General features: G+C 33.5%; 1 protein-coding gene across 1 annotated transcript; it reads left to right on the top strand.

The window, feature by feature from the left end:
* The first annotated feature begins 1 nt into the window (after nucleotide 1).
* On the top strand, nucleotides 2-20252 carry LOC106124657 (uncharacterized). The gene is made up of 20 exons (XM_013321546.1): nucleotides 2-161; nucleotides 1889-2021; nucleotides 2111-4617; nucleotides 10956-11094; nucleotides 13487-13836; nucleotides 13995-14360; nucleotides 14512-14650; nucleotides 14843-14994; nucleotides 15270-15408; nucleotides 15635-15816; nucleotides 16022-16157; nucleotides 16289-16453; nucleotides 16530-16618; nucleotides 16706-17194; nucleotides 17330-17446; nucleotides 17553-17619; nucleotides 17815-17915; nucleotides 18013-18183; nucleotides 18356-18500; nucleotides 18590-20252. Exons 1-20 carry the CDS (start codon nucleotides 47-49, stop codon nucleotides 19755-19757), a joined length of 6870 nt encoding a protein of 2289 aa, XP_013177000.1. The 5' UTR covers nucleotides 2-46; the 3' UTR covers nucleotides 19758-20252.
* Nucleotides 20253-27528: the final 7276 nt, after the last annotated feature.

Below are 27528 nucleotides of genomic sequence, written 5' to 3'. Positions count from 1 at the left end.
TTTTATTGTAATATTCTTAGTTTCAAAAATGTTTTAGTAGTATAGTATGCTAATCGCTATGTCGCTTAGAATGTTATATGTCTTGGCTGTATGTCCGGTGTTACTCGTGTCTGCGGTACTTACATTGACCATCGACTCACAACTTGGAACCTCTATTGAAGGTATGTTTTTTATTTTTTTAGAATAAGGCTTTAGATGCAAGAAGATGCTGGTTTAATAGTAATAGAAACAACTCTACTAACACTTCATCAACAATCGGGAGATATCGGTAGAAAATCTTTGTGATTTTTTTTTTGAAAAATAGTAAGAAACATATGATCTTGAATTTCTTGACGGTGTCCTAAACGGTCGTAATACTTCTACTTAAACATGCAAAGATTGCATATTTTTACCTCGGTTTTCCCCACAATATTAACTTTAAGGGTCTTTTAATAGTATCAAGACATTTACATTGAAACTAGTCGTAGCTCGAGACTCCGTCTGCGCGGGATTAAATGCTTATGTGTTCTTCCAAACTATGTTCTACTTCTATGCCAAATTTCAGCGAGATCCATCCAGCCGTTCTGGTGATATCTTCTAACAAACATCCAACTATGCATCCATCCATCTAAGCATTTATAATATTAGTAAGATGGAAAGATGTATGTAGAGTAACTCTAATCCTGAGCAATAACTATTGTTACTTTTTTATTTTTTGTCGTTAATTTAAATTCATCGTAATCATAGATGACCGAACTTGCTCTCTTTTTGCTTATATGACCTCTATATTTACTAGGATGTAGTTTTTAAAGGACGAAGTAGTTAGTCATCTTTAATATTGTTATTTCTGACTTAAATGTGACGTCACTTCCTGTTGATGTTACGGATCAAATCTTCATTGTAATTATTGATGTTTCGGGTCAATTTGCTTTGCTTGTAACTTTTATCAATTGTCTTTAATCTAAGAGAATAAATTAAAGGATTATTTTGTTATAAAATTGAACAACGAATAATGTTACGAATTTATTTAAATATAAGTTTATGTTATACTTATGTTTTGATCATCAGGTTTCCAAAGTTTTTTATTATTAATGTTTTTTTTGACGACTTTTTGTATGAAGGTTAAAGGATATTCTGCGACTGTGCTCAACATTAATAAATTATACTAAATAATCAACGTAAATTGTACTTAATCATTAATTCTTTTCTAGTTCTTGTAAAAAAAAATCTACGAAGATCGGTTTAAGCGTCTTTGTATATTTAGCATGTATATCTAGATATATGTTTTTTTTAATTAATAATTTTAAATCACAGGCAATTGATCCATTAACTGGTTTTTATCTGGATTGTAACTGTACCCCTAATGAAAACTTAAGTAGTATTTAAACATCTTTGTTTAAATATATTTACGAGAAAATGTCTGGTTGAAATCTTGTTAGAGAAACATTACACTTTACCGTAAGACGCAGGACGCAACGAGTTAATTGAATTTTATATGAAAACCAGTTTTATTCGAAGTACAGATTAAAAATAACGGCATATGATTCAGCGTTCCAAGATTGTTTTATTTGAAATTAATTAGACGTTGCCCAACTTTAGTGTATTATTGTATGAACGATGTGAACCAAATATCTTCTGATTAAATAATGAATTGTGACATTGAGTATTGTAAGTGAATATCAAATGTTAAGCACAAAATAGTCATAGTAACAAAGAAATAATTTATGTTAGGAATAGGACAGGTATTTTCTTTTCTTTATTATATTAAAAGTTAACAAGCAAACCTATAGATGCGAAGAACATTTATAACGATGACTCCTTTAAAAAAAACATACATTACATGATTCAACATTTAAATAATTACTCGGGTGTAGACGTTTCTTATAAAGTTATTTATTTTTATTTTCAGATTGTTTTGAGCGTATTTCCATTGGCGAGCAGTTACCGCGGGACGCCATCTATCGTAACATCTCAGAACTAACAACAAAAGAATGTGAGCAAATCTGTAAGCAAGACAAGCAGTGCCAATCTTATGACTATGGGTAAGTAGTCTCTTTGTATACCGTACGGTGGCGATATACTGTAAATTACCGTGTATTTTACTCTTAATATTACTCTATTATTCTTCTAGTGTCGGAGCAAAAGGTAATGCTACGTGTAACCTGAGCACATTAAGTGAAAAGGAAATAAAAGACAAAAGTGTTCTCCGACGTCATCCTGACTATGACGTCTACGTTCGAAGATTTCAATGTGAACAGTCACCACCAACCCCAATACAAGCTGAATTTGATGACCCTGACGGATTATTACACAGACCAACATTCAAACCAGCCAGTGATCCAAAAAAACCCCTATCAGACGAAGTATTAGATGATTTAGGGTCTTACAGTAATAGTGATACGAATAAAAAACCAGCATACAATAATGAAAGACCGGATGATTATGATAATTCAAAACCAGACTACGATAGTCCACCAAGTTATGGTTTGCATAAACCTCAAGATGTTCCATATGCAACGGAGAATCCGCAAAACAACATGTCAAATACAAGACCTGACCCTTATGATGTACTTCAATTTCAAGACCAGTATGGCCGACCACGACCTCAAGGAACCTGGAGACCAGAGGAAATGTATGGTCATAGACCGGATGATTTCGGTCCAGACCCATATCGACCTGAAATACCTCAATATCAATACATAATTCGACCGAATAGAAAACCATATAATTCACCACGACCTGAGAATGACGATGGCTATGGAAATAAACCTGATTACACCGGTAAGCCTGACTCTTATGGACAGAATATTCCCCCCACCTCACTTGACAGACCTTATAAACCAAACAAACTCGGTAACACCTACCCCTCAAGACCAAATGATAAACCAAATTATAGTTATAACAGTCAATACGCTAGCAATTATGGTAGCCAGTATCATGATAATTCTATTTACTTAGAAATATATGATCCACCACGAACATATAAACCACCAAGTAAGCCGAATAGACCAGGGTATGGTACCAATCAAGGAGACTATGAATATGGACATCTTGGATATGGTTATGATACATTTTCGAGTCAAAACTCATATTCACATTCACACAACAGTCAGTCGCAATATTACGGTTCAGGTATATTAAACCAAGGCAACAGTTATCGACCTGATCCAGAATATTCCCATAAACCGACGAAGCCATACGAAACACAAGATATTGGTTATGGTTCTCAATCTTCAAATAACCAAAATAGTGGCGGGTATGGATTACTATCAACATCAAAACCTAAACCTAATAAAAGACCAAGTTATGGTGGTTACGGTTCACAAGGAGCCACAGATAGCTATGGCTCTGGTTATGGTTCTGGTGACAGCGGATATTACAGTAGCAGTCAGTCATTTGTAGGCAGCGAGAATTATGAAAGCAGTAGCCAAAGCCATTACGGAAGTAGTCACATTCAAAATGAAAAGCCTCAAAGCAATAATCACGGATATGGAGGTGATAGTCAAAGTAATCAGGCGTCTTATGGTGGAAGTAGTCAGACATCAAATAAAAAACCTTATGAGGGCCAAGGTTATGGCAATACTAATCAAAACTATGGCGCAGATCAGACTTCATATGATTTTAACAACAATGGATACGGTAGTGGTCAGTCAACAAATAGGCCGTATGGTGGTGGTCAAGGATATGGCAGTAGTCAAAGTCATTATGGGAGCAATCACGGTTCATATGCAGATAAATATGGCAGCCATCATGAATATGGAAGCAATCACAATAAACCAGGTTACGGTGATGGATTTTCCAATGATAAACCATACTCGAGTAGCTCGGGATATGGAAGTGGTAGTCATAGCAACCAAGATGCATATGGTGAAACAGGTCATTCGAGTAATAGACCTTATGGAGGCAGCGGGTATGATACGTCAAGTAGTAATTACGGATCCAGTAAACCTCAAGGCAGTAATTCTGTATATGGAAATAAAAACAAAAAACCCTCAGCAGTAACCTCTTATGGAGATGGATATGAAAGTTCTAGTGGATACAATAGCAATCATGCTTCCTATGGGGGTACACAATATGAAAGTAGTCAAGGATATGGTGGTCAAAACTCTTATGATGCTAATTCTAACTCCTACGGAGGGAGTCGTCCTAATAAGCCTTATGGCGGCAGTTCTTCTAGTAAGCCCTATGGACCAAATGAAGGATACAATGATCGTCCTGGTTACGGTAATAGTGGTTCCGGGTACGACTCAGCAGGCTACGGAGGTCAGTCACAAAGCTCAGGTTACAATTCCCCTCCATCACACAAACCTGGGAAACCTACAAGTAGCCATTCTTACACCAGTCAACATGACTCTCAGTATCAATCGCAAAGTTCATATGAATCCAGTTCAAGCTACAACAGACCAATAGATGATGGTAGCTATCGCAAGTCTGGTAACCAATCAAGTTATAGCCCTGGTTATGATCGCGATAGACCTGATGTGAAACCGGTTTATGAATATGAGATAGATCGACCAGGTGAAGCGTCAAGTTACGGCAAACCTAATGGGAATGTTATCACTACAAGACCAGTGGCTGTTGGTGATTACGCAGTCAAACCGTATGGACGAGATCCTGGCGGAGAAATATCTTATAAAGGTACGTATATAAATAGATTTAAACGTCGTATATATTTACATTATTATTGATCGCATAGCGCCTTGAAATTTTTACCCTGCAATATATTCAAATCAGTTAGGCACGTAGCAACTAGGTATGCATATCATATCATATTTCTGCCAAGCATGTACACAGTTTTCATTAGAATTATACTCTTAATTAATAAATACTTAATATGCAGTTGAACTTTTAATAACACAAGTATACAAATATTTGCAGCATGCAGGATAAATTGTGAAAGGAGATATAAGTAATACATTACGACTGGTAATTTTGCAATATAGCCGTCGCGAGGAGAAATGTTCAAACAACTTTTAATTATATGCAGGAATGCAGTGCACCTGTCTTCCTTGTGCACTTTCTATATTGCTTTTAAATATCTTTATTAATTTATATCTTATGGTGCAAATCATTAGCTCAAGAAACGTCCCCACTAAAGGGCTCGGAGTCTACTCTAAGTTAGCGTTGACTAGGCCATAGTTGACCACGCTGCCCCACTGCGGGTTGGTTGACTTCACACATGTCTTTGAATTTCTTCACAGCATGTGCTGGTTGCATCACGATGTTTTCCTTCACCGTAAGAACGTCGGATAAATGTACATATGTAAATCGAAAAACTTCGAAACTAGGACCTGCAGATTACAAGTCCTGTGCTTTAACCCCTGAGCCATATGGTGCAAATAATATAATGATATTATTTTATACACCTAGCAATAAGTATATTTAAAACACACTAAAATAATCAATCTTTATCGAATCTCTTGTGGGGTGACAACTGGGCGGGTCACACAACATAAACGTAACATGAAAATTGCAGCTGTTTAGTAGTTAAACTATTGTTTAATGGGTTAACCTTCATAATCCACGCCTATTTTAAGTTTAGCTTCCATGTTGACGTAAGGTCATGCCCTGCGGTCACCAGACGGATATATTATAATGTAAATTAATTGTTATTTCACACAAATGATTATGGTGCGTTAAATTCTGAAACAAAAACGTGAGGTTGATGAATTATGATCGCAATCGGGTAAGCGTTGACTTCATTTTACAGTATAATGACGAATTTTTATTTTGTTTCCGAGGTACGTTGAAATTAAAAATTGCATTTACATATAATATCAAAGGAGAATATAGTTGCTAAATGTCGCAATGTTAGCATTTTTGCTTGATGGACAGTTTTGATGGATATTTTTTTTAAATATATGTTCTATTGTTTTATTCTTTAGCTTACATTGTAATGATTTAAAAAAAACTGGAGGGTTAGACAAAGTGCATCTTCGAAGCAATTCCATAACGAACTCCAAATAAGTATAGAACTGACATTCGATAAGTCATGTGATTATCCGCGCGTCACTTTCATTCATTATTGAACGTGCCGCGCGTGAATGCACTTTGTCTAACCCCGCTTAATTCATCCGATTGAATTTTTTTCAGAGTGTAGACAAATTTAGTCAGATTTATTGGTTTTCGAATTAACTATTTTTTATGTTGATGTAACTTAACTAATACTGTAGTATGTCCGTATATGTCAATATGCAGGAAAATAATTTGATTACACCCAAAATTGTCACTCAAAGTCATGACTACGAGGCGTGATGGTCATAGACGCGCTTTTGTTTCATTTAATTGACCCTGCTTAACAATTTATTTTCCAATACTCTTTATAAGCTATGAATTAATACAGAAAGGTTGTTCACGATTTTCTTAATAACAACTTAACTCAGATTTAACTTAGGATACTTATTGTACTCACCTTTTATGTAAGTACAAAAGTTTACGTGAACGTACAGTGCAGTTGTTCATAAATTTTTTACCCACCGTAATGGCTGTATAATGGAAGGTCCAAACAATTCAGTTCGAGCCTACCGTTTACGTTTTGCTTGTTAAATTACACGTGGCCCAAGTTACAAGTATTAAACAATCCAGTGTTATTAAGACTAAAACATTTTATAATTTGGAGTTAGCTAGGAAGCTCAATTGATATCGATTGTTGCAAGAAGCTTAGAAGTTTAGAACGCCAATAGCTTAATGGTTTAGGGTACGGATTTCCGATTACATGGTCGAGAGTTTGAATGCCGCCATTCGAATACTATCGTAAACCATATCCTACCACAAACATAGAGCTTACTTGGAATGGTACAAGAAATTATTATACAATAATAAAGCCTTTATTGCTGAAGATAATTAGTTTTACAAATTTTATACAGTTAATAATGTTGAGTACCAAAAAAATAGTTTTGAACCGGCGACTGTTATCCTTAATCTACAGCTTGTCCTAGGACAAAGGCCTCCTCTAAAGATTTCCATTTCTGTCTATATGAAATATTAGTAAACCAACAAATCTACAAATAAAAAAAAAAGAAGCTGTGGTCGCACAGAACAGAAGAGTTAAGTGGAAGTAATTTTTCATATCATTTGACGAGTGTGCGTGCCGAAGGCCTAATTTCAGTTCTTTTTTAATGAGATGGATTTGGCAGAGGACGGGACGTGTGGGCGAAAGTAGGATAATAAATGAGTTTGTAGTAGTTCTCTTATAACTTGGTACATTCTCTTAAGATAAAGATCTGGTATCTTAGGATCTTTAAATCATTGTGTACGAAAACTTATTGTTGAGGTTATATCATATTCATGTAGCTATTTGTAGGCGGCCTTCGCTATTATGCATTATGTTTTATACAGGTTTATCTCATTTGAAAAGATCGTTTGATTTTTTTAAACAATTCTAATGTACTTAATTTGGTTGAATTGTGTTAAATTGTCTTACAACGATGACAGAAATATTTGAGATTTTATTAACCAGTTGAATAAAAGTCATCGGAGATTTGATTTCATTTATTGACTTCAAAGATGTACAGAGAGTGTTGATAATTTATAAAGTTGATATTTTACTATTTGAGTACTGTTCTATTTGTATCTGATGTTTTAGTCGTATTTTGCTATGGCAAATAAGACTTATGTAATTAGGGAAAAAAACGCAAGGGATTGGTCTTGGTCACACAGAGGGATTATTTCTAAAAATAACAATCAAGATTCTAATTATTAATATTTAGATATTTAATGTCGACAACAAATGAAATTATACAGATACAGCTTTCCTTTTATATTTTGTTATAACTAAATGGTTACGTAGACAACTTGTATTGAAAAAAAATGAACAAAGTTTTCCTGTTTTCCGTGTAATACGATCTAATATTTCACTGTTTGTACCTCGATTGTTTTAGAATTGAGTCAGAATTTTTTGCATAGTGATGTCATTTGACACATTGATTCCCCTTATGAAAAATCAAAGATAAATCTTTGCTATTTGCCATTGTGTGAGCAGCCTTGGACTGTGAAACAATGCTCTGATGGTTTTAGGAAGCGTCCCTTCTATAACTTCTGATTCTATGGTTTGCATGAATTAAGTTTTACCATATGGATAAGAAATACACGAATCATGTGTTTGAATGCTTTTTAGAAAATAATTATAATAACGCATAAGGAATAAGCTTAATTTATACAACTAAGCGTCACCCCGGTGGCGCTGTTGTTAAGCGCTTGACTGGGCCGGACCGAAACTAATGTGTTTTTCGATTTACGAATCTCATATGTACATTTGTCCGACGTTCTTACGACGAAAGAAAATGCAACCTGAACATATCGGCGAAGGAATTCAAAGATGTGTGTGAAGTTAACCAACCCACAATGGGCGTCGTTGACTTAGGCTTGTTCACCCCTAACTTAGATTAAGCTCCGAGCACGTTGTTGGGTACATAAGGTATCAACGTATAAAATAAAAATTAAAAAAATAAATTGATGAATATATTGTGAGTTAATTTACATGGAATTAAAAAAGTCGTTGCGTAAATAGGGAGGAATTTTATTTTTAAAATTATTAAGAAAAAATGGACAAATTTTTAGCCGTATCACCTTGCTATGTAATTATTTCCTGTGGACTATAATCACCAAATTATTTTTAGGATGAACCAAGGTTATCCGCGTTCTATTGTTTTATGTTTTAACAATAATTTTAAATATTATTATGCGTAATATGTGGTCTTTATAATTTGAAAATAATCACAGAATACCAACATATTAAAACTTAAACAATATAAAATTATTTTAAAAAATATTTATTTTATGACCAATGAGTACAAAATGCAAAATGCGTGTACGTTATTTTCACATGCGAGTTACAATGGTAGGATATATTGAGGTTTTGCCGCGAATAAATCTATTTTTTTAACAGACAATAGGGCGAGTGCTGGGGTTATCAAGTGTAATCAATGTGACGTTATCTTTATGTGGACATTCCGTAAAATTATTTACGTTTTTTTTTGCAAATTAAAGAAATGTGTGATATAAGTTCATCTCAATATACTAAAGGCAACAACAGAAGTTTAAAAGTATTTTCTTTTATAAATAAGTTAGATTACAAAAAAAAATAATAGAACAAAGAATGCTAAAAGTTCAGCACTGGCAGTCTTCTTTTTTATTTCACTATTACAATTATTTTCTTGGTAATTTATTTTTGTTTTTTTTGACAACTAACTTATCGTGTCGTTCAATGTTCTTTTTTCTTATATTATTTTTGTCATATTTTAGACAATGTTTGTCATGAAACGGTACTTATATCTTTTTATAAGGCTTTGCAGATAATCAAAACAGTCAGTCACGAACGTTTCTGTATAGTTTTAGTCGTGTTTAAGAGACTTTAGTTTTAATAACGTTGTCTAGTGGTTATACTAATCTTGTTTAAATTCGATTATCCATATTAGTTTTTCATCAGAATTGCATTCATATATAAACTTATGTCAGACAATACTTCTGTGCAGTCGCGATATGTTACGCGCTGTAACCTCACTGACCCACATACCACGGAATCATATTGAATTACGAAAAAAAAAAATAGAAAAATAAAATAAAATGTTGGATTATCGAAAATTAAAATAATTTTATTTGTGTTAAAATTTAATTAACAACTTTGAATTTATGTGATTTTGTGTATATAGTTTTGAATTATGACATCAAAGTGTAGTGAAAATGAATGTGTTGACATTTTTTATTGTTTGTTTGTGTGCACATAGTATAGTGGGTTCTCGGGTGATCGTTGTGGAAAACGCTCCAAGTGGGTACCAAATATATATGTGTAAATTATTTTGAATAACTCATAATTTACAGTGGTAGAGCCCGCTTTAACATCTTCGCACGAATTGGCCCGGCTCGCCCGGTGAAATACCACGACCACACAGAAGACAGGCGTGAAGTGGAAGCAATTCCGCGTATCGTCTGTTGAGTGTGCGTCCCGGAGGCCTAATTTAGTCCTCTTTCCCTTCCTACCCTTTTTCTTATAAGGAAAGGATGGGAAGTGGAAGTAGACTTTCCGGATGAGAGGATGCATGGAAATGTTTTCTTTCTGTGTATCCCCTTCTCCGTCGATTAAAGGTAGGCAACGCATATGCAATTGCGTATATCTATGGGCAACGGTCACTTCGCTATTTCAGCGATTTCAGATGGCCGCTCGTTTTCCATCTTATAATATAAAAAAATATTAAAAAGCTCCTTAAAACATCTCTTCTATGGATAATGGCGCGCAATGCCGCACTCAAAGTCTTTAAGTCTTCATCTGAAAGTCTCCTTTTGATACCAAATCTACGCTAAGGAGTCCTCCTTAGGTGAAATCAATGACACTGAATGCTATAGTTAGTACTTTGGATTTCAAATATGAATCTAGTTTAAATGAGAGTTTCTCTTATGATAGGTAAAATAAGTTGCATATGTTGAAAATATTAACTTACCTATTATTGCTTGCTTCTGAGCCTTAATATTGTTATCCCTTGTCTGTGTTTTGTCAAAGATAATAACAGAGACAATGATATATTTCGTGCAGAGATACAGGTTTTAGAAACCCACGGTTAGTGTTGTATAATGTTTACGATATGTCGTTTGGTTGCTTAACGTTCGCAAAAATGGTTTTAAAATTTAAATAAAATTATGCAAAGTCAATTAAGGGATAAAAAACTAATTAATTATATTAATGTTATTAGTCGACATGAAATATTTGGGGAAAATTATCTTATTTTTATACCTTTTTAAATATTTTGAATATTTATAGTAATAATTTTGTTATTTATCGCTTTGCAAGTTTTGTTTATAAAGTAAATTAAAAAAATCGCTTCGAAATCGTTTGTTTTGCTTTTTGCATTATTGATTAAAACTATGAGTAATGAAAAAAATATATATATTTTTATATTTTATTTTGATTCACATGTAAAAAAATTAATTGGTTCTAAGCTTTAGGCACTAGTTACAAAAAATGATGGATTTTTTATCGGCAGCATGTTTCCGCCGGGTTCTGGCGGGAAAACGGACGTTAAGGAGTCACGTCAGACGCGTGGTGAATTGCGAAAGGTTGGAGGACTGTCAACGAGAATGCGCCATCGAGAGGCGTTTCCACTGCGAAAGCTTTAACTATAGGTTAGTATCATTAAATATAGTAGTATCAGTCAGTGCCACAGTCGTTAATTAGTCACTTAGGGCGTCTCTTAGAGTTATTTAGAGGCAGTTAGTGTATGTTTAGTGACAATCTGAAAATATTTTTGTCCAAATAATTGAATAAATAAGTGTACAAATTCACCAATTACTAAATAAAAAGCTTCGTTTTCGGTATCTTATCTAGTAAATACAATTTAATACAACTAATATTATAAATGCGAAAGTTTAGATGAATGGACAGGTGTTAAGTATTACCAGAACCGCTTAACGGATATCGCTGAAATTTTACATAGATGTAGAACATAGCCTGGAAGAACATATACGCTACCAAAGTACCTAATCGCCTGGACAGCATCGTGGATATAAACTAGTATTTATTAAAGAATTTAAAATTTTTGAAAAAAATATATATTTACATGCAACATGAAATCTGATAATTTAATAAATATAACGAGACGTATGAAATATGGTTGTTTTTTATGAATAATATTCTTGCGTGTGATTTAAAACAATAATAAAGTTTTATGATCATATTTTTATGTGTTAACACTCCCACGAAGTTTTCGCATGATTGTTGTCAGTTTCCTGATGGCAGCTTTGTGCGACCTTAATTTTGACTCGAAATAATTGACCCTTACTAATTTAAGACTGCATTTAAAAAGACAAGATAAGTATTTTAAAGTTCTCCTTGTATTTCATTTTTCTCCCGTCTAGATAGTTTTAGACATTATTAGTTAGAATCCTGTGGCGCGAGTGGCCCGCTTTTATTACCAAGCCCAGTATCAGGATGATTAGAGACGGGACATAAGCGTTTACATTTTAATAAGGCAATGTTGCGCCGATATACCGACACAGTGTCGGATTTTCTTCCTAACAGTAGGTAACACTAGGGCGAGTTTCCACAGTCAATCAGTATAATAGCAATATTGCCATCTCTTTTGTTCTACTTGAGAAAACGGAGACATTATGATCGTACACACGTTTTAATGACAGTTGAAATTCAAGTATGAAAGCTGGTTAGGCAAGGAATACACTATGAAAGCCTAAGAGAAAGCCAGAATAACTAAAGGTCAATATAATTTACAACGAATTGTGTTTTCACTTGAAATACATAACTCTGCCCGTGTCCAATCAGGGTTAGAATTCAAGAAAATCTGATGCGAATATTTGGATGAGTGAATAGATGTTTGTTTGAAGCTCCAGAATGGTTGAATGGATTTCGACGAAATTTGGCATACTTATAGAACATAGTCTGGAAGAACACATAGCCTACCTATTAAGTTTGTTTTTAATTCCGCGCAGACGGAGTCGTTGGCGTCAGCTAGTTAACCTATAAGTTAATTACTTCACAAGTAGTATCAGTAGTCTAAAGAGGAATTTGAAAAACAAAGATATGGTTTTATAAAATTTTACCATACTTGTTTAATAACTATACTTTTAATAGAGATGTTAATAACGATTAATCTGTGTTTTTTACTTCTTTGAGGATGTCTAGTATTTCTTTGTTATACTGTTTTGTACATAATTGTTAGATGAAGTACATTGCGTGATATGTTAACCAAAAGAGATGTACTCGCGGAATGGCCGACGGCCTCGGCGCAATCAGCACTAAACATCTGCATTGTTGTCGTACGTACTCCCTGCCGCGTCACCTTGCGTATACTACTGCTCCAGGGACGGACTTAGGTCATGTTTATAAAATGCCATCATAATTAAATTTTTCAAACGTATTTAATCCGTAACTATCAGGCTAGGCAATTTTATATAATAATGACGGAAAGTGTGATTGAAAATAATATAAACTCAAAGGCAAAATTGCAAATTTACAGTTACTCGTAGTAACAAATAATAAAAGCTTGTTAAAAATGCCTATATTCTATTGTGGTACTGTAGTCGAATCAAATAATAATTATTAATAATAATATGTTACATTGATAGATTTGTATTGTTTTTATTTTGATTTCGCGATACTTCTATTTTTTATGCGATGTAAAAATCGTTTAAATTTGAAGTACAATACGTCCCTGTCAAATAGGTAGTTACATGCAACTAGTAATTTGCATGAAGATGAGATAAATATCTGCGTACAGCGTAGCAGTGGCCTAAATATGTGTGACTATGGGTCGTGCTCAAGGTTTTACAAATTACGTTATTACGCGCCTATATAATTAGTTACAGTTTTATTCATATTTTATTTAGAAATATCAAGGCTTTACCTGAGTTACTGACACATTGAGTGTAGTTAAATTAATGCCTCATCCCTTCCACCCTTAGAAGTGATATCTCAAACTAAAGGTACACTAAGGATAGCGATTAGTGACCAATTATTGATGATAAGTGTGTCATTAATATTTATTAATAAATTTTTTTCAAGGTTGGATCCAGCTTTCCGGGGCAAAGGTCTTTGCGAATTAATGACAAAACCGATTGAAGCCTTCGACCTTCAACGAGACTTCGTTGAAGACAAAGATTATGATTTCTACGAACTAGACCGGAATAGTTTAGAGCCTAACTGTCCAGATACACTCAGAGGACCAGGTCTATTACATTCGGGTTTTTTATCCAATAAAAGGCCTGGCCAGGATATTGATAGATGGAAAGATAGAGTAGACTGGTACGATCGTAGTTCTCAAAGTGAATATGAAAGACATTACAACGAAAGGAGAAGAGTTGTTAATTCTAATAGAAGATATCAAAACGAGGTTTTTGTACCTTATCAAATAGGTAAGCAAATTCTTGTTAAAATTATTCTAATTCAGTGTCAGAACTTCGAAATATCGAAAAACTGTGAGAAGGTTAGGATTTCTGTTTGTAGGTTTTATTTTACCGGTTATTAGATTTGAAACCTATTTGTAAAAATTAAAATTTTAACACGGTTTTAGGAGTAAGTCGCAGTGATGAAGATAACGAAAGTGGAAGGCAATATGGCGGAGCCTACGGTGGTCACAATTACTATAAAGATAAAACCGATTATCGAAAATCATTCAACCACTGGCAAATATCAGACGAAGCTCACAGATCTAATTATTACGGCGTCAAATCTCATAACGTAAATTCAGATTTCAATTATAACAATTTATGGAAAAACATCGGTTGGGACAATTACGGCTACGGACATGGCGCGTGGAAGAGAGGAAGATGGAATAATTCATGGAATGGTTATGATTACGGAGAATCGGGTCACTACAAACTTAATAAACCTCCTGTTTATTACGAGTTGGATAGAATGGATGGACCACCAGCTAAAGGTACGTTTTTGGAATTCCAGAAAATGTATTGTTAATGTAGACGACATAAATGTATAATTTAGTGTATTACCAAAAGATGATATAGGAATAATCTAATTACCATTAATATTACCATTAGATTATTCACCTTTATATAATTTATTACCGACAGATTGCTCGTCGCGTCGTCGTCCTGGCATGTCGCTCGGATCAGGCGCCATTAGACGATCTCTGTTCGCTCGTAACGTGGTCGAATGTGAAGCCGCTTGTTTTGGAGAAAAGGAATTTAAATGTGTTTCCTACAGTTATAGGTAATTTATTTGTATATTTTATCAATAAATAATCAAGACGTAATACGATATTTGAAGCCAAACTACGTAAAAATTATTACAGATTTTTTTGTATCAAACATTTTAATTCTTGTTTATAATTCAAAAGAAAGAAACATTAATGTATTTTGACTTACTGAAAAACCATTTAAGTGTGATTTACAACTTCAACAGATATTCAAGCGGCCGTGGTTCTGATAATTGTTTCCTAAGCGAGCGACCTTATCGAGGACTGGACATGTCTGCTGATAGCGACTCAGATGTATATGCTATGCCGCAAGACCAGGGCTGTGCCACTATCAGCAGGACGCCTTGGGTGGAGAGCGGTAAGACTATTGATTACTACTTTTCAATATTTAATTCGATTAGTGTTTTATATCTTTGCGTTAAGCTTTATTTATATTACAGAACAATAACTAAAAAGGAAATAAAGTGTGATATTTTTCCACCCAATCAAAATTAAATCTTTTTCATATGGTTGTTTACCGTTATTATATAAGTCTTCGTAATTTAGCTATAGTTAAGAAGGTACACAGTCTATCTTTGTGTCTTTTTTTGCACTTGTGACTGAGTTATAGACTTATGTATCTTTATTTCTCAGAGTGTTTCTGGCATGTGCGATCTGAGTCTGCAGTAGCCGGTAGCGCGGCCCGCGCCTTGCTCACTGTCACGGGGTTAGGCGCCTGCGAAGCGGAATGTATTCGTGCGCATGCCTTCTTTTGCAGAGGTTTTAGCTTCAGGTACATTGATTTCTATTAAAATGTTATACCAGAAGTAAGGTTGAAACTTTTACAGTTGGAAACGAAGGTCTACTTTGAATTGATGCGCCAATCTAATTAGATGCAATAGAAATGTGGACGATAAGTTTAAAATACAAAAATATATCTTTAAACACAAACATATAGTTTTTAGTATTATAAAATCTAAGTATTTGCTCCTTAACATTTATCTTATTATTTATTTCAGATTCGATTCCCCAAAGATAGGTGATGACTTGGAGAATTGCATTCTGACGTCATCCCCGCCTACGTCACTAGAGATTGGTCATGGACTCCGTACTACGCCGGGACATGAACTGTACGCGAGAGGGAACTACGGTCGCGGCTGCGAGCCAGCTTTGTACGATGATGTGCAGCATAAAGATACTGGTAAATATTTCTTAGTTAGCTCGGATTATTTTAGAAGTAAACGCAGAACTGTACAAAAAACCAATAGTACTCATAAATGGGCAAGTAGGTCACATCATATGCAATCTTTAAATCCCATGTTTATTCGCCTCTTTTGCTCTAGATTTTTTTGTTAAACATTTGCTTGTAAAATAACATCAATTAACTAATTTGTTATATCTTACAGAGTGTTTCTTAAAGTATGACAACGCTGCCAAGCTAAAGGGTACTGCGGTGCGCGGGCTGGCGAGAGTGAAAGACGAACTGGAATGTGGCCGGGCCTGCACCGACGCTCCATTCACATGCCTCAGCTTTTCTTTTACGTAAATAATGACACTATCAAATTTTTTGACTATTAACCAATACCTAACAAATCGAAAAAACTGACAGTTCATTTCTGATCCCAAATGATATAACATCAATAAAATAATATGTTTCGTATTAACATTTTCAGTAATAAAGCGCCTCAAGGGAGAGACAATTGTCTTCTATCAGAAATCCGTCTGTTCGATTTACAACGTGGTGTGGATTATGAGCCTTCGACTGATGACTGGCTGTTTGCTTTCGACCTGTTTAACGGTCGCTGCTGGAGGAAGGTGCACGGAAAACAAGAGTACGAGTAAGTTTGCACTTATATGATTTTTCCACCAATTGCATAAATCACAAAGGAAACCTACGTAAAAATATTTTTACAGTACTCCGAGTTACGAATTGCCACACCCGATCCCTCCAGCAGAATACCCATCGTCTGTTCCAACCGGGGATGATCATTCAGGACCATCAGGTGTGAATTTATTATATTAAATTATGGTTGCAATTTAAAATTCCTTAAAAAGTTGATTAAATTCCTATATTCTTTTCTATATTTTAGGCCCGTCATATCATTCATCGTCAGGACCAAGTGGGCCCGATTTTAAGCCCGGATATCCAACAGGACCGGAACCACCAATTAATAAACCAGGTTATTCCGCGCCGTCTGGCCCTGGACATAAGCCGAGCTACTCTCCAGGATACGTGCCTGATACCGCTCCATCGGGACCAAGTGGACCCGACTACAAACCATATATACCTTCTAGCCCCGGTTATATAGAACCTAATGCTCCCACATTCAAACCTGCTTATCCACCTCCTACTTATAAGCCTGTAATACCTTTGCCGCCTCGCAAACCATTACCTACACCACCTAGTGGTCCCGATTACAGACCGGGTTATGCACCATCACCTCCTAGCGGGCCTGGATACAAACCCAGTTATCCTCCGATTGAATCGAATAGACCATTTCCGCCATTGCCACCAAAACCGGAACATCGACCGAGTAGTAGACCAGGATATGAAGGTGACCGGGAGGAGAGTGGAGGATGTAAGTAGAAATATTTTCAGTTTTCCCATAGTCTTGGATGTTGTATTTTCATAAATCACGCAATGAGATTTATTCAGAAAAACTAACCTTCTCATTTCTGAGTAGAATTTCATTTTTAATATGGTTTTGTTTCAGTGCTCATGTCGTGGCGACAATACACTGTGTCAGGGTTTCCGTGTCGTAGAGGCACAACCTGCGCACAGAATCACGTCGCCGGCCATTGGGCTTGCGAACCCGAGGGTGGAGAAATTGGTAAGAAACATAGACATTAGAATAAATGGACAAGCAGAATTGATATTTTTAATTACAATAAAAATAAAGAACGAGAGCTAATGATTTAAGAACATTTCTATTCCAGGATCATGGGACTACTGCTGCGCTCCAACCCATCGCTGCGGGTACAGTGAGGGATTCCAGAAACCATGGTTAGTTCATATAGATATAAAGTTTGATAGAAGTCAAAGTTAAAGAAGGGAAAGCATACTTTCTGTGATGTTGCTATTGTTATAAATTCAAGTTTATGTAAATAGTATAATAGCTACCACAATATACCTTATAGGTGTTTACATACATAAAACAAAATTTGCCAATGAAATATTTCATTTTGTTTAAATTTGCAGGTGCTACGTGGGCCCTACACATGAGCAATGGCGTCCGTGCAGTGAGAAATACTATCCTTATTTCAAACACAAAGTTCCCCATCCCTCACAAGGACAAAGAGGTTAATATAACAACTTAAACTTCGGTGCTTTAATGTTCTTTTGAAAGAATTTAAATTAGATTTCTTAAATAATTTACAAAATTAATCTTTATTTTAGAACCTAGTCCATCGCAAGTTTCGGGACAATGGCGTGACAGATCTGGTAATATAGCTCAGGGCGGTGAAAGACCCGGGTCTTATCTAGCGGATGCCGATAGAACTTATTGGGATGACCTGTATAAGAACGGCCCGAGGGCTTATTACGATAAGCATGGAAATCCATTACCAGGTAACCAAGGGATATTATGTTAATTACACCTTGTTTCTTTTATTTATACCATTCACTTTCGTATGTACCTTAAAATTTAAGTAGTTAAATTAATAAAATTCTGGTATTAAGAATTTATGACATAATTTTTTGTTCTTCGCTTCTTCACAACTCATTTCGAATATCATTTTAGGTTACACCCGTGTGGCAACAGAGGAAAGGCCAAGAATAAAATACCACCATAACCAACCTCAACCAGGCAGTGGAACTTGGGTGCCCGTCCCAGATTTAGGTGGTTTTGACAACCATATAGTCCCTGAGCCACTTGGAGCGCCTAGGTGAGAAGCAGTATACTATAGAATGTAGTAACCACATTGAAACAGATATTTTTTGCTATAAAACTTAGTTGTTTGTTTGTTCATTTCAGATATTGGCCTGTTGCGTATCTCCATAAAGGACCGCCTCCAAATATGACGTATTTCCGATATAATGAAACTGATCGTACCGCCTATGATAGACCTCAGTCTCGAGAAAGTGATGATGGTATAGCTTTACCAACGGAACGTTCAATAAACGAGTATAAAAGAGTAGACATCAGACCCAAAGCCAATGATATAGAAGGCAGAAAAATAAGAGACGGACCAACAGATAACCAAACAGATGTTGACGAAAATATTTTGAAAATCGACAATGATACCAAAACTACAACAAGTACAACAACTACTACATCAACCACAACAACTACGACAACCACAACAACTCCTAAGAGTAATTCTTACAAATCAAATAACGATAGTGAGGTTATCAACAATATAACAGATCCTAATACAACAGAGATTCAAATAAGTAAACCAGATAATGTGGATACAAATGAAGAACTTGAAAACATTAAAGGCATAGATGGCAAATTAGAAGATTTCTCTAAATCAATAGAAGTATTTGAATTAGAAGACAGAAGTAAATGTGATAAAGAAACTGATTTCAAAACTTTAGAAGCAGAAGAAAGACAGATTGAAGCAATCGGTAGACTTGTAGCTTCAAGACGTGGTGGAAAGCTAATCCTTGAAAAAAGATCGCAAAAAGATTTGGAAAGCAAAAACATCGCTGTCGATAAAGACTTGTTAGAATTTAACTTCGGAAATAAGTTTCCAACGACCGAAAGGCGCGGTATTATACAAAGAGTAAGTAAAGATGAAATAGACAAGGAAAGATTTTCCAATGACAAAAGCTTAGAAGTAAGTGAAACAACTTTTGTAAGACCACCTAGGATTCTTAGTACAACTGAAAACATACGCAAAGCTATTGTAAATGGAAAAGTATTTTACGATGCAACAATAAGGGAACAAAGAGATTTAGTAACTAATGCGACAAGAAAAGCTAAGAGCCTCAAATTGGATGAAGCGAGAGGTCCATCAGTTACATCTAGTAATTTAAATACCAAACGAAAAACAATACAACCAAGAAATGTTAATCCAATAAGAAAAGTAAGGAGAGTATTTAGGAAGAGATATAACCCAGAAGAAGTTAGAAAACGATTATTAGAAAGAGAAAAAAACAAATCTTTAGATAACAAACCAAAAGTAGAAGAAAATTAGTAAATTATTTCCATTGCTGTTAAGTTAAAGTAATTTCCTGTATCTTTTTCGATCGAGGTTACCAATTATATAAGAATATATAATATAGATATATGTTTGAATAAAATGAAAGCGAATAAATTCGTTAAATTTTATAACGTTAGATTGATATTGAAATTGTATTTTTAGGAGGAATAAATCCAGGGAATATTAGATTTTATGATGTGTATGGTGCTTATTAAATTGTCAATTTGACCTCAAATGTATACTTAATGTAACTTTTGAGTTGAACTGACGATGCTTTTATATTTAAGGTATTCTTAAAATTTAATTTTTATACTTTTTAGTACTATAAGTACTGCCTATAATTCTTTAAATGTATTTGTAGGAAAAATTTAGTTTCCTTTTTTATTACTACGATATATGTTTTCAAGTAATATAAAATTAAATCATACATTTGCACTTTGTTGTATTGAATAAATTGAGATACAGTCCAAATTTAATAAAGAATAACTTGCTATTTATTTTTGTAGCTATTGATATTTTCCTTAACAATACGCGTTTTATTTGATAACACCTAATCCTTAAAATACACTACACATATCTTGATTAAGACAAAACATCTTTGAGAATTACTTACGATGAACATTAATATCCTTACCTTCACATACATCTAGCATCTTCGATATTTTAGTATCTGTAATTTTTTGTCACGTTTAAAGAAAGTTGATGAAATAAAAAGTACTCGTAAATGTGTAGAAGTCGCACATGTTCAAAACAAGAACATTTAAACTATGTATTCACTGCTATTTGTCAACTTGTAACTCGTATTTGTTCAAATCAGACATTCCCAAACTTATTATTTCTCATTAACTAACTCTAAGATTCTATTGATGTTTATTAGTTTTGTGTGATTTTATTTATTCATTAACTTGTGAACTATTAAGTTTATTGACCAGTACATTCCAACGGGTCTTACTTATACCCCAATGGGTCTGAAGCACATTGATAGTCACTGGTTTAAGTTGTAAAAGTTGTAGAGATCTGGTAAAACTTGTAGTACTAAATGAAAAGCGGGTTGAGTTTCCTTGAAAACATAAAAGACGAGTTACAATGTCGCCAAACAGTTGTACATAATAATTTAAGCTCAATAGAAAGTAAACGAGGCGATGACTCAGCTGCGACTTACGCACGTACCAACAAACACATATTATGTGCAGTTAGCGCATTTCACTTGTGAAAGTGCATACGATACAGACGCGACATACTGCGACATTTCCTTAATGCAATTCTCTGTTTGGAAGCTATGATCAGCCACAAGACTAAGGTCAAGGACAATTCATATATTATAAAAACAAATGAATAATCAAAGATTATTATTTTGGGTTATCTACATCTCTTCGAAACAACATCATTGAAATAAGCAGAAACATTTATTAATTTTGGCCATTCCTAAACGTATTTTATCTTACATATAATATATAAAAGAAAATTGTGTTAGTTAAACTATTTATAACTTAACCGGCTTTACCGACATGGTTGAAAATTGGTGAGGAGGTAGCTTAGAGCCAGGAGACGGGCGTAGGATATTATTTATTCTTTTTTTTCAAATTTATGCTTTTTATTTAACTTATCTATATATTATTTTTTTTTATATATCCACGCGGTCTGAGTCGCGGGCGATGGCTAGTACTGTATAAATCTTACTAATAGTTTAAATGCGAATGTTTAGATGGATGGCTGGAAAACGGCTCAACTGATCTCGATGAAATTTGGCATAGATGTTAAACTGTAAGGACACATAAGCTACTATTATAATTAAGTTTTTTTTTAATGTCACGTGAACTGAGTCGCGTGCAACAGATGTACAGTCAGCGTCATATAGATCGTAACAGACAAGATATGCAAATATATAGGTACATCAAAAGTAATCAATTATATCGGTACAACAAAAGTCCTTTCGTAGAATTCTTAATGATAGACAAATACTTTGTATTTATTCTAAAGTGCGGTTAGCAAAATGATTTCTCGTCGAAAGCGTCAACATAATATAAATTATAAAAGATTGTTCACATAGATGTTATAAACGATTGGTCTCTATTTAATGACATAATTTGAGTGAAATTTCCGTTAAAAAGTTATAATATTACACATAATGTAATAATACTGTAATTTATTTATTTTTTTACAAGTAATGTTGATTTAATTTACTGTGTGATTTCTTGACTTCTTAAGTGCGATTTTTTCAGTCAATTATCGTTTCTCTTTTTTCTCATATGATGAAACGAGTGAGGTATGTCAGAATCGAACCGAATGGAGGTCCATGGTCTAAACTTATCCCTATGGATCGTGAGTTACGTCGCTGTTATTTTATATGAAAGTTTAGCTTATTATACTTTTACCTTTTCAATTTGGGAGTATACTACTCGTAGAACTATGACGTCACAATATATACGCGTGTATACACATTCTTATTTCAAACTTTTACACGTAGCAAAGAATGACTGAAGACAAGAGCGTCGGTGGGTGACTAGTCTTGCAAAGTCTAGTTCCTAGGTTGGAATTCCGCAATGTACCAATGTACATTTGTCCGACTTTTTTATGGTTAAGGAAAACATTGCGATGCGGCACATATCTGCGAAGAAATTCAAAGATATGTGTGAAATCAACCAACCCGTATTTGCCCAGCGTGGTTGACTATGGCCTAGTCACCCCTAGAGAATGTTCCGAGCCCCTCAGTGGGTTTATATAGTGAGCTGATGATGAAAGAATGACTCAAACATTTTAAAACTCTTGACTTAACAACTTGTTATCACCACAGTTAAACTCTACATAATTATAATCGTAATACGCACTGACACACATCATGTAGGTCAACTCGAACAGGTTTATTCTATGTGTTAATGGAGTAGGTTTATTTATTACGTTTCTCTATATTATAACAAAACTTTTTTTTTATTTATAAAAATATTAGCAGTTATTTTTGTATTCTTTTCATTTCTTTTACCATTCCAACTAAGATCTAGGCTTGTGCTAGGATATGGTATACGACAATAGTCGAATGGCGGGATTCGAAGCCCCGATTTCCTGATCGGAAATGCGTACACATAACTATTAGGCTATTGACGCTTAAAACTCATACAGCTTAACCTTTCTTACAGTTAATGTAACGGGGACCTATCATTACTTTGTTTCTCACGATTTAAAAAGAAACATTATTTTCTTTGATCATTAGTAAAGATGATCGTTGATCTTAGATTATACTTTCTCGTAGTACGAATATAAAAAACTGATTTACTACTTGCAATCTTGAGTATTCGTACTAAATTGAAGATATTTTATATCGTACAGTTTTTTGTTGAATATGTATTCTTATTAGGTTACTAATTACCGATTAATTTAGATATTATTATAATATTCTTACTGTTGGTTCCCGAGACCAAAATCTCTGTTTAACACATATCATCATCCCTGTCATTGTCTTCGACGAAACGGAGATAGCAATACATTTTAAAAAGAGTTTTAAATTACGGAAACCCACGGTTACAGATTTGGTCTTATTAAGTTTTATAAAATACGTCACAAGAATAACTCTAATAATGAAAGTAATCCAGCAACAATTAAGGGTCAATTAAAACATGTATCCTTAGCAGTAGAGATCTCAAAAATTCGGTATCAAAACTGCGGTCTGCATTGACCCTGGCGAAAGTTCGCTTTCACTCGTAATCCGTCGGGTAAAAGTGTTATTTGAACAATCTTATAGATGTTATTACAAACTTCGCGGCACTTTCTTCAGTGAGTTCAATGAACTTTGCACTTGACTCTTGTAATCACACAATGGCTTCGTTATAATTGGCTGGTTTTGTATGTGTTAATTTTTAAATAGGAAAAGTATGCCATGTCTTAAAAAAAGTTGTAGAAATTTTTGTTTATACCTAGCTGTTTTCATGCTCTGTTAATAACAAAGTGATCCTATAAGGGTTCCGTTTTTTTCCTATGAGGTACGGAACCCTAAAAACGATGAAATTATTTTAACATAAATACAGAGAATTTAGAGATAAAATTAAGAATTTTACATTGTTACTCTCATTAAATAATGTTACCGATACATTTAATTCTTTAAATGCAGACAATATTCATAAGAAAGAACGAAAGAAAAACTTTTAATGATAATTAATAAAGATTAAACCAAAAACAATAATTTTCTACTAACATAAAACAGTTTTTCAATAGAGTTATTAAAATACTATACCTTAAAATATATAAGCTTATTGCAGATGTAAATGATAAATTATCACTTGGCTTTCTGTGTTATCTAGTAATCATTTGGCTTATAAAAATTCATCAATAACAATTATTGCAAAATAGCTGTCGCCCCCGACACCGTCCGCGCGGAATTAAAAAAAAACATAATAGCCTATGTGTTCTTGCAGACTATGTTTTATACGTATGTGAAATTTCATCAAGATCCATTTAGCCGTTCTGGAGATTCCTTCAAAGAAACATCCATCCATCTAAACATTCTCATTTATAATATTAGTAAGATTATTTCGAACGTTTTTTGTTCAAATTAACTGCGCTAAATTCTCACGTTAATTTTGTCAGTCTACATCAATGAGTAAAGAAGCTCACGACCCCGATACGCTAGACCAGTTCTCTCTTGTGATTCATCTCCATCAAAGAAACTCTTCTTATACTTGATTAGCAACATTTGAAATGTACAGTTATGATCTAACCAGACAAAATCAATAACTAACTTATCGTCGGTTTCCGAGACCAATAACCAAAAATTGACCTTGAAAATAATTTAACCCTGTTTAAAAACATATCGTTATCTCTGTTTTTAAAAAGATAATGAGTGGGATTATGATAATTTTTTCTACAGAGATATTGCCCTCAGAAACCAACGATTAATAAGTTAACGAGTACAGTTGTAATAATATTAAAATATTTAATTTTTGAGTTACTTAGTAACTTAAAAGTGTTTCTATATTAAGAGTAGATTGCATCAAAATCTCACGGTTTTAAGATTGAAAAGGAGTTACAACCTTATGTAAAAGACCTTAAAGATCTATTCTTTGGTAGTATATTTTAATAACGACTAAATTAAGGCGGGCCATGAGTGTAATGTGCAAAGTATGTTAAACTCTATGTATATATAATGGGTGGATATATAGTGTCAATATCCTGTCTGTGACTGCAGACTAAATACGAGCTTCCTAACCCACAATATAGACGCAACGAGAATTTGTAATACGACACTTCGAGGTCAAACTATGCAAGCCTCTTGGCAATTTCTCTTTGCGTTTAATGCATTATTAAAACATGTGAAATCGTCTTTTTCCGCACGAAATACAAACTGGTTTTAATGATGTGAAAGAAATTATATATTTTGCATAATATGCGAAAAGAATGTCGATATTTTACATTTGCAAATTTTCTGTTAAAAGTGCAATTATATTTGCAATCGATAAGAAAGTCTTGTTAATTTTCTTACGTTTGTATTTTTAAAAAAATGTCTACTTGTTTTCATCGGTATCCAGGCATTTTTTTTAAAATAAAAAACAAAAAACCTTTGGTACAAGTGTTTTGACACACTCGTGATTATATACATTTTTTTTAATCCATTTAATTAAAAATGTTAAAAATTAAACAAATTGAATATTAACAATGACATTAAAAGTTTTTATTGCCTTAACATTCTATGTAAATACGAGTCAATGATACTTATTTGGGCATACATATACAGTCAGCAAAACAAAACTTATTGACATTGGTCCAATCCGATGAGGGAGAGCCATAAACAAGAATTAGAATGGAACAGAACAAAACTTATTCTAATATACCACTATTGGAAAATGATATTTGAGATAAATAATATTTACTTAATAATTTCCACTATTTTAACAGGAACTTTAAATTTAACATCCTTAGATACGCTTAAGCAGTATGACTCCTTAGTATCTTATACGTATATTTTTAAATTCATTGAAACGCAAAACTTTCAATATCTCAATTTGAAGATAAATGGAGTTAGGCCACTTTCAAAATAAGCGGCTCATATACTTATGTTGTTCTCAACATAATGTTATAGCAAATCGTTTTAAGAATTCCTCATCAATAAATTTCTTGTGCATCATATTAGAACATTTAAAATCTATGTGTGTTTTTTGAACTCCATTCTACTTTTATTAAAATAATTTTTTTATAAAAGGGTTATTCTAAACACCAAAATTAGTTAAAAATAAAAAAAAAAAATTAATAAAAGTGTTTACTTGAATTTTTTTGCTGACGCTACGGTCAAGAGCCAGTACAAATAAACTTTCTATTGTATCTCAACTTGTCGGAATACTTTATCAATAATGGACCGTGGGACAATAATGACGCGCCTCTATCGATGAGTTATGTCGATAGAAAGTTTAAGATTATTTACGAAGCTTTTGTTCTGTGTGAAACTTAACGTATTGTGCATAAATAACTTACATTTAATTATGTAATTAGTTTGTGAATTTAAACGTATAACATTATAACAATAACGATGAAAATGTTTTAATACTTATTTTAAAATTAGTACCGATCTATGAAAATAGATGGCACTTTAAACTTATAAGCTTGTTTAGATATTAATATTGTGAATCTTCTACGAATATTTTTCTTGTGTATAAAAGTCTAAATATAATTCAAGTTAATTTTATTTTTTAAGAAATTGTTTCCAACACTATTTGGAAAGTTCATAAATTAATCATTCGAATCATAAAGCAATTAAATTGAAATCATACTTTCACTTAAAGTTAAATGTTTCCTAAAGTTTTTAAATTTGAATATTTCTTTTTCTGTAAAACGATCAATTAAAGACGTATCTATAAAAAATCTTAGACGTTGTTTCGATCACATTTTAGTTTAAACATATGTCAAAACTTTATCCCACTCTAACATTAGACGTAACCAGAAATATTAAGTATTGAAATATGTTTATACATAGACTTCCAAAACTATTGATGAATATATAACAAATTGCTTTAAGTCATTTTGGTGACATATATTTTAAAGTAAACATAGTCTTTTATAACCAATAAGCTAAAGTTATCGATAGCAATAAGTTATCGATATATTTTTGTAGTAACATCAGTGAACCATGAAGGTACATCACTATGAAGGTTACCTCCAAGCGAAAGTCCATCTCGCTTCATAGAGATGAGCAAACTATTCCGATTGCTCACTGTCCAATATTAATTTAACAACTACGTGACTGTAATATTATGAACAGAATATTTTGAAACAGTCGAGACCGATTTAAAAGATTGTTGCAGTCCAGAATAAGAGGTTAAAAGTATTCAAAACGGAGAAGATGGTTGATATTTGACGTAATATATATGCCACTAACAACACAGTTAATAAACAATATTATATATAACACAAATCTATCAATATAACAATAGTATCTTGAATAATAAAGCTTTTATTAAAGTGGTGAATCTTGAAAAAACAAAGGGTTGAAAATATAAATTTTCATGAGAATTATTACAAATGTTTAATTGCTTTATGTACACTATCTTACTAATATTATAAATACGACGATGTTTGGATGGATATTTATTTGAAGTTATCTCCAGAACGGCTGCTTGGATCTTGCTGAAATTTGGCATAGGTTTAGAACATAGCCTGAAAGAACACATAAGCTAACAATTAAGTTTTTTTTTAATTCCACGCGAGCGGAGTCGCGGGCGACAGCTTCTATCGAGCATAAAGTGAATACAAAAGAGTTGTTTAATGTACCGTTCTCATGATACTA

This window comes from Papilio xuthus, unplaced genomic scaffold, assembly GCF_000836235.2.
Source record: "Papilio xuthus unplaced genomic scaffold, Pxut_1.1 DF825946.1, whole genome shotgun sequence".
Classification (NCBI taxonomy): domain Eukaryota; kingdom Metazoa; phylum Arthropoda; class Insecta; order Lepidoptera; family Papilionidae; genus Papilio; species Papilio xuthus.
This window is presented reverse-complemented; position numbering and strand designations above follow the sequence as displayed.